At 42.4% G+C, this 12,719-nt stretch overlaps 1 protein-coding gene across 1 annotated transcript in view; it reads left to right on the top strand.

Moving 5' to 3' along the window:
* Nucleotides 1–12,719, top strand: part of WDFY1 (WD repeat and FYVE domain containing 1) — a 47,755-nt gene that overhangs the window by 20,674 nt on the left and 14,362 nt on the right. Inside the window, exons 3-6 of the mRNA XM_021682971.1 lie at nucleotides 1,469–1,542; nucleotides 7,449–7,503; nucleotides 9,226–9,376; nucleotides 11,002–11,114. Coding sequence (XP_021538646.1) covers nucleotides 1,469–1,542; nucleotides 7,449–7,503; nucleotides 9,226–9,376; nucleotides 11,002–11,114 — 393 coding nt within the window. The remainder of the gene's footprint in view (nucleotides 1–1,468; nucleotides 1,543–7,448; nucleotides 7,504–9,225; nucleotides 9,377–11,001; nucleotides 11,115–12,719) is intronic.

Here is a 12,719-nt window from a genome sequence, read left to right as displayed (position 1 = left end):
ACCTCACAACTCTGCTTACTAGAAACTGAGGTTGTGTATGTCACGGGAAAGGGAGCCTTTCCTCACCATTGGAAGAGAACACGTAATCCCAAAGTGGCTTTCCTAGCTTGCTCGCATGTACGGTCGAATGGGAATTCTGGTGCTGGGAACTCCTTTTCTACAGATTCCAGCCACTCTGTTACCTGTGAGGGGGAAGAGGAGTCGGGGCAGGATGGCCTCCTGAGTTTGGGTAACAGATTACTCATTCTAAGCACTGGCCCCCATGCTCTGCAGCCTACAGGTAGGAGTTTCAACCAGATGAGACTTCATGCTGGCTTGCTTCCCTCAAAGTCATAAAAATAACGTAGAACGTTTTTTGAATTGGAATTTTAAACTAAAAGAAAGAACGTCAGTAACATTTTCCATTTACATCATTATTTTTAAAAATTTTATTATGTTATGTTAATCACCATACATTACATCATTAGTTTTTGATGTAGTGTTCCATGATTCATTGTTTGTGCATAACACCCAGTGCTCCATGCAGAACGTGCCCTCCTCAATACCCACCACCAGGCTAACCCATCCTCCCACCCCCCTCCCCTCCAGAACCTCAGTTTGTTTCTCAGAGTCCATCGTCTCTCATGGTTCGTCTCCCCCTCCGATTCCCCCCCTTCATTTTTCCCTTCCTACTATCTTCTTCTTCTTCTTCTTTTTTAACATATAATGTATTTTTTGTTTCAGAGGTACAGGTCTGTGATTCAACAGTCTTACACAATTCACAGCACTCACCATAGCACATACCCTCCCCAGTGTCTATCACCCAGCCACCCCATCCCTCCCACCCCCTCCACTCCAGCAACCCTCAGTTTGTTTCCCGAGGTTAAGAATTCCTCATATCAGTGAGGTCATATGATACATGTCTTTCTCTGATTGACTTATTTCGCTTAGAATAACACCCTCTAGTTCCATCCACGTCGTTGCAAATGGCAAGATTTCGGGTTTTTTGGTGGCTGCATAATATTGCATTGTGTGTGTATGTATATATATACACCACACCTTCTTTATCCGTTCATCTGTTGATGGACATCTTGGCTCTTTCCATAGTTTGGCTATTGTGGGCATTGCTGCTATAAACGTTGGGGTGCAGGTGCCCCTTCGGATCACTACATTTGTATCTTTGGGGTAAATACCCAGTAGTGCAGTTGCTGGGTCGTAGGGTAGCTCTATTTTCAACTTTTTGAGGAACCTCCATGCTGTTTTCCAGAGTGGATGCACCAGCTTGCATTCCCACCAAGAGTGTAGGAGGGTTCCCCTTTCTCCGCATCCCCACCAACATCTGTCGTTTCCTGGCTTGTTAATTACATCATTATTTTCTAAAAAACATTCTTGCCCTCTTTTTTAAACTTAAATTGTATAATAATGTATTTTGAACGATGACTTAGAATGCTTAGGTTTGCTTGTAATATGGTCTTTGTCTTTCTGGCAGCTCCCTGCTCTGCTATGGCTTACCATCATGATAGCAGACGGATATTTGTGGGCCAGGATAATGGAGCCATAATGGTAGGTAGTTTTCAGAGTGTATTCGTTATATTGACCACCCTGTGTTCATGCTTGTTGGACAGTTTAAATAAAGAAAAGTGAATGCCTGATTGGCATAAAAAATGTTTAATTCAGTATAGGCATTAGGCCTAAAAATAGATTAATTTTAATTTGTGCTTATTTTTAAACCAGTCATGGAGCTCAGAATGCTTTCATGATTGATGGTTTGGTGTTCAGCCTTCATACAGTGAATATATGGTCTGCAGCAGCCTCGTCCTTGAACCATGAGGGGTTAGCTGGGGCAGGGAGGGCACGGTGGAGAGCCTGTGGGTGCTCGCGTGCGCACGTGTGTATGTGTGTGTATATGTGTAAGTGTAAGTAACAGTGGAGGGGGAAGGAGAACAAGGTCAGTGACTAGTCATTCGGCCAGCAACTCCTATAACTCTTTAAGGCAGTGCTTCTCAAACTAACTCTGGTGAAGGACCAGATATTTAAAAGTTCAGTTTATTACAGATTAGTAGGTATTTTTGTGGGTCTAATTGTGTGGGTGTGTGTATATGTATGTTTTCTTAATGGAGATGTAATTCACATAAAATTCACCATTTTAAGGTAATGCAATTCACTGGGTTTGTAGTATATTCACAGGTTATACAAACATTAACATTCTCTAATTCCAGAACATTATCATCACCCCCCTCCCCCAAGAAACCCATACCCATTAGCAATCAGCCCTCACTCCCCCTTCTCCCAACTCCTGGCAATCACTAATCTACTTTCCGAGCCCAGAGATTTGCCTATTTTAGACATTTTATGTGAACAGAATCACATAATGTGTGTTGCCTTTTATGTCTGGCTTCTTTCACTTAGCATGACGTTTCTAAGGTTCATCTATGTTGTAGCTTGAATTAGCACCTCGTTCCTTTCTGTGCTGGAGTGGTATACTGTGATATGGGCGTAGTAGCCCTTCACGACCCTTTGTGTTTCTGTAAGGTCGGGAGTCCGGTCCCCCGTCATTCCTGAAGTTAGCGGTTTGAGTCCTCGCGCTGTTTGTCGCTCCAGCATTTCAGTTGCATCCATCTTTTCAAAGAACCAGTTTTGGTTTCATTGGTTTTTTTCTTTTGTTTTTCCTATTCTGTGCTTATTTATTTCAACTCTAATTTTATTATTTTCTTCCTTCTGTTTGCTTTGGGTTTAGCTTGCTGGATTGATATTTTTGATACTACATTGTTGGATGAGAAAGTCCACAGATTTCATCCTTGGGTGTCATAACAATATGAAATTGCTGTAAAGGTTTCTGAACACTCACTGCCTATTTCCCCTTCTCATCGGGACCAGCCATCTGCAGACCACACCAAGTAGCACTGCTTTACAGAATAGAAACAGTAAGAATGAGACTTCGCTAGTGGGGGTCCAGTAAGTGTAAGATGACGTAGTAAGTACAGCCCCACAGAGGGCAGAAATTGCTGTGAGTTTGCACACGGTCCTCCAGGCAGAGCATCTGGAGAGGGCTCGTGCAGGCTTACTAACGTGCCAAGTCCTAGAGGATGGCAAGGAGCTCACCGGGCAGGGCAGGTGGAGAAGGACCTCCAGACGCCGAGGAGGCGGGGGCTGTGTGCAGGGAACAGCAGTGAAGCGCATCACACACCCACAGCTGAAGAGGCAGCGGGATTGGGTCACGGAACGCCTTGCATTTGAATCGGTCTTCAGCTCTACATGTTGAGCAGAGTGCCAATGGAGAAGAAAGTAGATGCAGTCCTGCTGGGCTGGTGGGGTTGGGGGGTGCTTACGGTCTAGCGGGAAGTTCAGATAATACACAGGTAAATAAGCATCAAATTGCAAGTTGTGGTAAGCACTGTGAAGACGTGAACAGGTGCAGTGAGCAAGACCATCCAGAGGGGTTTGCGGCCCCACTGAACAGGGTTATCGGGAGGGCTGCTCCATGACATTTCAGCTAAGACCTGGAGGGTGGGAAGGAGTCGGCCAAGCAGAACCAGAGTAGGTTTTCCAGAAGTGAATGTCCACGTGAAGACTCGAGGTGGGAACATCTCTGTGTGTTTGAGGCTTCGGTGGAGGTTATCATGCTGGATGGCGCTGAACGCCGGGGAGGGGCCGAGGGGTGAGGAGAGATGCGGGCTGGGGCCAGGTCATGCCGGGCCTGGAAGGTCTGGGTGGTGTTTTGAGGTTAGTTGTAGACGCTGTGGGAAGCTCTTACGGGGTTTTCAACAGGCGAGTGACATGATACAATTTACACCTTTAAAAGATCCCTCTGGCCAGTGCTCGGTGCAGAATGGATCATTACGGGGGAGGGAGCAGCGGGAGTGGAAGCTGGATGGTCAGGCTATTGTGGCCACCTGGATGAAAGGGTGATGATAGCGAGAGTGGACAAAAGCAGATTGATTGGTGAGGTGCATTGGGGAAAGGTTGGGCGTGCAGAGGGGAGGAAGAAGAAGAAGTTGGGTGATGGCCAGGTTTCTGGCTTGAGTAGCTGGGTGCACAGTGGTATCATTTACTGAGAGGAGGAAGACTTGGGAATGTGTGGGGAAGGGGCATTTGGAAGGAAAGGGGACAACAAGGGACCAACCAGCTAACTGTACACTTGAGAGACCAGGGGGCTAACCAGTGGCCGTGGGAAGTCAGCATTGGATACACAAGTCCACGGCCCAGTGGGAGCCTGGGCAGGGGGGGTCATCAGCATGTAGGGTATTTGTTAAGCTGTAAGAATGGCTGTGTTTACAGCCATTCACATGAATGAGAGGAGACAGGGCCCAGGCCTGTGTCCTGAATAACAGCATTTAGGAGTGGGATTAGTGGGGAAGCCCACCAGGGAGAAGGGGAAATCATGATCCTTCTGTATGTGTTAAGGAGCTGACTATATCCTGTAAGCAAGTTACCCCAACTTACATAGTCCTACGCATCATTTAGGGAACTAAATGGGATACATGTTCTCTGGTTCCACTCCAGACCCACAGCTTCAGAATCCCTTGGTGGGGGGTCTGGGAGTCAGTATTTTAGCAAGTCTTCCAGGTGAATGTTGGCTCACAACCTTGGGAGCTTCCCAGGTGAAATCTGAAACCAGCCCCCAAACTCGGAGGGCAGGGAGAGACCGAAGAAAGAGGCAGTCCACTCCAGATTGCTGAGTGGGAGGTTTAATGAGCAAGGGAGCTTATATATGAAGTTTGTCTTGAGTGGCTGCAAGATGAGTAAATCTCTGCCCCCACCCACCAGAGTCTTAAAAGTTTATATAGAGGCCTTAGCTGGGTTCAGTCATGTATATCGTCCAGATGGCCCCAACACCACATCACTGTCAAGGCTATGTGCTTGGGACAGCCTCTGAAACAGGGAAGGCAAGTGGGACACACATACCAAAGACGGGGAAGGGTTGAGGAGCCTCTTGACGGCTGACTGCCAGGGCCCAGCTCATGGGTCAACAAGAGAGGTCAGTGACCTCTCTCAACAGTGAACCTTAGGGTCAAGTGCATTGGGGGGAGCCATTGAAGAGCATTAAGCGGGGGATGACAATGGTTGGGTTTCTGTTTTTGTGAGCTTAGTGTGCCAGTATGTGAAGTTTGGGGGGACAAGGCTGAAACTGAGGCGTCCCAGTTAAGAGTCTGTTTCAGGACTCCCAACGGGACACTGTGAAACGCTGGGGTAGTGTTGGAGAAGAGGTGTTGGCTTTGAGAGCTTTCTGGGAAGCAGACTTGATGTCTAGTTGGATGTGGGTGTTTTGTAGAGAATGGTGTGAAGATGGCTTCTAGAGTTTTAGCAGGATGGTGGTGGTGAGTGGTCAGCTATGCTCTAAGACAGAGAAGATGTGATGTAGAGGGAAAGGTGACGAGGTCAATATTGACAGTTGGGTACATGGGCCTGAACCTCAGGGTTTGGTCGGGAATAGGGGTTGGGAGTTCTCTGAATATAGAAGTCCGTGGAAACTGCAGCAGTGGTTGGCCTCAACTAGGGAGAGCAGATAGACTGAGAGGAGCAGAGAGCCAAGGTTACCCTCCCTGGGAATATCAGTATTTAAGGGAAAGTCAGAGACTGGGAGCCCATGGGGGAGATGGAGGCAGAATGGGCAGAGTGCGAGGAGAGCCAGCCAGGACGCTGGGCCACAGAAGCCGGAGAGGCAGTGAGTTTCACGTGGGGGTGAGTCACATTGTCAGGTGCATTGTCAGGGGCAGCAGGGAGAGGATGAGGTCAGGCCTGGAAAACGACCTTGCGAGCGGCACTTAGCAGCTGGCGCTAAGCGAGGGAAGCCCTTTTCCTGCCGTGATGGTGGCGTGTGTGCGGTGGGTCGTCAGTGTGGGCTGATCTTTAGAGAAGGAGCTGAGGAAAGTCGTAGAACTGCTAAAAGAGTTGTGTTGTTTTCTGCTTGTTTTGTTTCTGAAGTTAAAGGCTAAGAAGCCTTGAGTGTGTTTAAGTGCCAGGAAGGAAAAAGCCAGTGGAAAGGACAGGCTCTGTGCCCAAGCAGTTCACTCAGCAGTAGGCGGATGGTGACGGATGCAGGGTTGGGCTCGCCCAGCTCTTTGCCATCAGCCTGGGACTGCTATAAATACCGTGGTAGTAGTAGGTGCAAGTGTTCTCGTCTTTCTCCTTCTGGAAATTTTATAGGAATATTATGGTGATGTGCATGCACATATATAACCAGAAGCCAAGAAGCAGTTTGTCCAGTGGTTGCACATTTTATTTCTCTAGGGACCCTACTTGTGGCTCCTGAGTCAAGGGTAGACTCTGTGATTATAGGGCAGCATATAAAAATTCATAGCTCTTCAGTGCAAAGGGGCAATGTAAATCCAGTGTATCGTTCGTCAGCAATTGATCTTTGATTTTCCACCCAAAACAGATCAGTATATATATAATGATATATATACTAATACATTTATACTGTCCCCAATATGTATATATGTGTGTATATATATATATACACACACAGTCAATATATATTAATACATGTATATATACACATATATACTGATACATATTTGTACTATGCAATACCAAGATGGAGAGCAAGGAATCAATATTCCTGTGTGTGTGTGTGTGTGTGTGTGTGTTTAACAATTCATAATGTCCATGTTACTTAGAGCCTTAAGATCTTACCAGTTAGCATTGATCAATAGAATTCTTAGTGCGTTTTCTTTAGAGTTTTGTCTTCTTGGTTTTATGCTGAAGCTGATTTTTTTCATTAAAAAGCATATACTTTTATTTTTTCCTACTTATAGAGTATTATATAGTCTATAAAAATTTTGTAAATACAAGAATATTAAAAGAAGCAAACCACTCACAATCTGTAAATTTCCCTTTTTTGTGTGTGTTCTATATGACATATGTATATTTTCCCCCTTACATTGCTGAGATTCCCAATGCCTTATTTTCACTGTAGCTGAGAACCCTATTTGTAACAGGGTCTTTGCAGTTTTGCTTTATGTGTATCATCTTGAGGAATACTCAGTGTAACCAAGAGAGCAAAATTAACAAGATCCCTCCTTTATAGTAGAAGGAAAGGGACTACAAAGCTTGGGCTTGTGGAGGAAGAACTGAGCAAAAATGCTGTGCTCGTCTGCAGCAACTTTATTTGGTCTGGTCCCCAGAAGAAATCGTGGCCTGAGGACAAGTCTGATGAAAGAAGCCATTCCATATTACTCTTTTTTTTAGCCCTTCATTTATTTTTTTTAATTATTATGTTAATCACCATACATTACATCATTAGTTTTTGATGTAGTGTTCCATGATTCATTGTTTGCGTATAACACCCAGGTCTCCCCTGAGTGACTATGGAGTCTGAAAAACAAACTGAGGGTCCATATTATTTTATAGCTAATCTCAAGGTCCTCGTCTGGTGATAGCTAGTCTTGGATTTTACTTTGTTTTGAAAGTTAAGTTCCTGTTTTTAAAACCGTAACTGTTTTCTTATTGCATGTGTTTACTTTTAGGAATTTCACGTTTCTGAAGATTTTAATAAAATGAACTTTATCAAGACCTACCCAGGTAATTATAATACACACACGTACTTGCATACACATGCATGTAGATAGACACACACAAAATGAGAACACTGTCTCATGATCAAAATTAGGTCTTCACATTAACTTTGTGGATATGTTTCCCCCAGTTATATAGGATGCTGCCAACTCTTCAATTATTTACCATCCTTTTCCTGCTTTTCAATGTTTAAATTTTTGTATACTATTCATTGGGTGCATTATCAGATGTAATTTAACCATTTTATTTTTGAGCATATGTGCTGCTTCCATTTTTTGGTAACACACACTAAAATATATAACAATGTATATATATCTGTGAGTGTATATTTCATATATACATATATATGTGTGTACGTGTCCTTGACTCTGATTCTAATCCTGTAACCCTGGTTGCTTCTGTGTAAGACAAATTCCTAAAAATGGAGTAACTGGGTCAAACATTAAAAAGTTTTTTAATGCTCTAGATTTATTTTACAAACTTCTTCCCAGCATTACTGTGAATTTTTACAGTCCCATGAGTGGTGGTTGAGAGTTATTTGGTCATCCAGTCTGTCCAACATTGCTCTTACAAATGTTTTTTGCCTGTTTGATAGTCAAAATAGTCAATTTATAAATTATTTAAGCTTTGCTTAATGTCGATCATTTGTTATGTTTGGTGAATGTCTGTTCATGATTTTACCCATATACCTACAGAGTTGTAGTATTTTCTAATTAATTTATAAGAAAGAGTCCCTTGGTTCTTCCAAAGCAACCTGTACAGCTGAGAGCAAGGTCAGAAGCTTCTCTGCCTAGCCTCTGACTTCATTCATCAGACTGGTGTTTATTAAACGCCTGCTGCATGCCAGGTCCTGTACTAGATGAAGTAGACTAGGTCCTGGTGTGGCTTACAGTCAGCCTGGAAATGCAGACATTTCAGGAGTTAGGTAATAGAATACCTTCCTCATTCTCAGCTATTATTTTGGAATACAGAACTCTACAAATACTTTGTCTTTATAAATAATAAAAAGTTACACACAAATTGTTCCAGAAACAAAATGCTTACACTATTTTTTTTAATTTCAGAAAATTGAAGTTCTCTTGTTTACAATGCCAGTGTTTTCTTTTAAGATTTATGTATTTATTTTGGAGAGAGCGATGTGCGAGCAGGGTGGGAGGGGGCAGAGGGAGAGAAGAGGACTTCTCACTTCCCCAGCCCGGGCTCCATCTCACGACCTTGAGATCACAACCTGAGCCAAGACCAGGAGTCCGTTGTTTAACCGACTGAGCCACCCAAGCGCCCTTACAATGCCAGTGTTTTCTAAAAGGTCAAAGTACTAAAGTGATAGACTATAAAAAAACATTGCTCCTTTAAGAAAAGACTACTGCTTTCCATATGGAACGTATTGATAGTAAGAGCACAGTAAAAATGTTCTCTCGAGTATAGCAAAAAAAAAAGGCCTGGTCTTTGATCAGTTATTGGAATCCCCCTTGAGCATCAGTCTTTAGTGACCTGCAGCTTCTGATTGTCCACCAGGTAGGGAGACAGGGCGGCCGGGAAGCCTGTGGTGGTGAGGTGGGGTAGGGCAGGTTATCTGAAAGCTGCTCACAGGGGACAGGCGTTTCCGTGGTACGACTGTTCAGACCGTGAGTCTCCAGGCCAAGCAGCTGGAGAAGGTGAGGCTCAGTCTTGATTCGGAAGGTCCCATTTCTTTGTGCAGGGCGCAGACTTCCCTTTCTGTCCCCGCAGCTCATCAGAACCGGGTGTCCGCCATCATCTTCAGCCTGGCCGCCGAGTGGGTGATCAGCACCGGCCACGACAAGTGTGTCAGCTGGATGTGCACACGCAGCGGGAACATGCTGGGGAGACACTTCTTCACTTCCTGGGCTTCGTGCTTACAGTATCCTTCCAAGGGCTGGACCTTCTCCTGCCTAGCACCTCCTCGGCTCAGTGGTTGGCTTGGCTTTGAGGATGATCATAAACTGTCAGTTGAGATCCAAAGACTGAGGGATGCCTGTGTATTTCACATGAAATGCAAGACTTCCTGTATCTGCTTTTCTTTGGTATAAAATTGGTGTATTAAAAATAATAATTAGGTGAATTACTGTTCTTATTGGGAGGTACAATCTATTTTTAATACAATATCTTAGAAACCTAAACCTCATTAATGCAAACCCCACCCCCTCGTTCCTTTGCATTTTAAGGTGAAAGAAAAGACTTTTCTGTTGAATAAAGAAAGACCAAAAGGAATCTATCTTTTATTTGGTTATTGGCAGACCCTGAAAGAGAATAGAATAAGGATTTGTGACTCTGGAGTCCATAAATGGGCTTACAGGAGTTTTACAGTTTGTGTGAATGTGTATGGAGAAGGTTCATAATCCTTTCCATATTCTCAGAGTTGCCTCAGGATCCCCAGAATGTTAATGAATTGCTGCTTTCACAGTTTTTTAACCTGTGTATGGAATTTGTTTCTTGGAGAATTTGCCCTTGCTTAGGGCTTCCCGTGGTAGCTATCTTAGTGACAGCAAGATTAAGGCTGTCAACAACAGGCAAATACCCCATAGTAGTTTCTTTTTCAGAGTTGGATGTCTGGCGTAGCAAATTCTTTTTTTTTTTTTTTTTCCATTGAAAGCCTCTATAAAAAAATGTTTGCTACAAATGAATGCACAGCATGAGATATTTAAAATAAGCATTAAAGCAGTACCATACACTTCAGAATCAAATAAGGGAAAAACACTCAGATATTTGCTAAATAAGTCTTTCTGTTATGTATTAGGCTTTACATATGGATTGATAGAAAAGGGCACAGAATCACAGAATCATGACCCAGCCTGTGATGTTTCTTTTGACCTTTGTTTTGGAATTAAAGCAATGGTTATCCTGATGTGTCTAAACTGCAGATTGGCCACAAATGTCTATGGCCATTAAGTGGCTGAGAAAGTAATGAGTTGTTATCAATAGTTAGTTTAAAATTTAAATTTACCACTACCCCAAATAACTGCCTTTTGGATGATTAAACTCTCCATGGCAATTTAAAATAAACCATGCTTTTCATTTAAAGCTGCATCATCCAGGCCAAAGAAAGACAGGTGTTCGTATTTGCTATCAGTTTTACATTATTTCCAGAGATAATTCATAAACAGCCATTTTGTTCCAGTTCTTTCTTGCTGTTTTCATTATTGAGTATTTTACCTTTTTATACTTTATTATAATTTGATTATAACTACTTGTTTTCATGTCTGACTTCTCTGTCAGCTCTTAACCTTTTTTACTGCTAATTCCTAGGGCATTGATTAGAATAGTCCTAGGTACTCCATGAATTCTTGTTGAATGAATGAATGTTAACTTTCCCAAGAAAATTTCCAACCTGAAAGCTTGTTTTCTTAAATATGTACATATTGCCTGAATTTCAGTTGGGTACTTCCTGTCTTATAGTTTTGTGCTTATGTCTTTAAAATGCACATTTTTTCTGTTTTATAACTTTTAGATGGATTGTGTTATATATCCTTGACTGCTTCTCCACAGATACGATTTTGATACTCAGTATGCTTTTGTTGGCGATTATTCTGGACAGATCACCCTGCTGAAGCTGGAACAGAACTCCTGTTCAGTCATTACCACCCTCAAAGGCCATGAAGGTAGGCTGTGTGATCACCCACAGGTTTTTCACCTAATTTGGGCATCCAGATTCAGTTCTCAGCTCTGCGGCTTCATGAATGATCAGCTCCTATGACCTGTCAGTTTCAGTTTGATTGGCCACATGTGGGATTTAGATCTAAAGGACTGAAAGCGAACTGAAGATTGGGTGTTGGGCTGGGTTTCATGTCGTCAAAATCCCTTCCAGATTACTCATGTGGATAATACTTTCTATTTTGTTTGCCTGTTTAAATTATTTTCAGAGGGTCTTTGAAAATTTCTTGTAAATGGTGAGATCTTTAGAAGAATTTTTTTTTTTTTTTTAATTTGTCAGTTTCTAGGATACTGAACAAGACCTGGTGGAGCAATACAATTAGGAGAAGTGTCTGGGCTGGTTCTGCCTCTGCTTGGTTAGGGACTGAGGGGGAAGCACGGGTGGAATTTTATTATTTTTACAGTACAGTGAGTTGGCCAGGTTCCATGGAAGGGTTTTAAAATTCAGTTGGCTGTATTGGGTAACAAATTAGAAGTTTTGACACCGTTTGGTTTAGATTGAAGAATTGGGGATTTGTTCAAAGAATTAATGAATAACTTATTTATGAAAACAGTGTTTTAAGTATAACGAGTTAAAGGTGCTCTGTGCTTCCTAGCTAATCTATTTGGGTGAAATCGAGTGTGTCAAATCAGGGACCTTGTAGAGCAAAGAGGAGAGAGGAGAAGAATAGCAAGTTAGTATGTACTTGGGCAGGAAAGCACAGCCCCTAAGGAAACCACTTGTGTTTATGACTAATGGTCTCATGATCCCCAGGCTCCCAAGTATTCTCTGTGTTGCTAAGGACAGGCTGGGTTCTGGTAACTGCTTAGTAGTGTTTATAGCGAAGGCCCATGTTTATCTGCTGTCAGGCCTCTAGCTGAAGTGTATGGGGCACAGGATTAAATTTATGCCTAACTGTTCCCTGAAGCAAGTTTTGCAGAACACTTCTTTTTTCACTTACCTTAAGTTTCTGTGAAAAACTAGTTTCTGTTGTTTGCTTTTGAATATGACTTCATCAGTTTTCTCTATAACCACCAAAAATATTATTAACTTGTATGACTGGCTCTGTTTTTAAGTTTGTTAATAATTTTTTCTAGGCAAGCAGTAATCAGTAGAATATGAAGAGAGAAATCTGTTGAGAGAGAAATCTGTAGAAAGAAAGATTTCCCAAGGATATTGAATCTGATGAGTTCACCCAATAGAGAATGTGAAATGTGAAGTTTGGATTTTTTTAACCTAAATTCTCTGGCATAATTGTGTGGTACACCTACAGAGCATTTTTTTTCTGAGACCCTCAATTTAATTTTCTTAAACATGCATCATGAGGTAAAACACCTGCAAGGTCCCGAAGACCTGGAATAATCTAGATTTTTAGATTACCTAAGTTGACCACAGTAATCTTCACTGTCTTTTCTCATTAAATAGTGTTAGCTTTGTTTTTTTCCTTCAAAAGCTTTTTCTGAACTAACCCCTCATATATAGCTATCGTGTCATTTTTTTGATACAGAATGAAGAAAAATTTCTTTAAACATCTGTGTCTGCAAAGTAGTTTGATGTGCGTCGGAGATCATTA

This window comes from Neomonachus schauinslandi, chromosome 3 (assembly GCF_002201575.2).
Source record: "Neomonachus schauinslandi chromosome 3, ASM220157v2, whole genome shotgun sequence".
NCBI classification, from domain to species: domain Eukaryota; kingdom Metazoa; phylum Chordata; class Mammalia; order Carnivora; family Phocidae; genus Neomonachus; species Neomonachus schauinslandi.
Note: the sequence above shows the minus strand (reverse complement) of the source record. Positions and strands in the feature narration are given on the sequence as shown.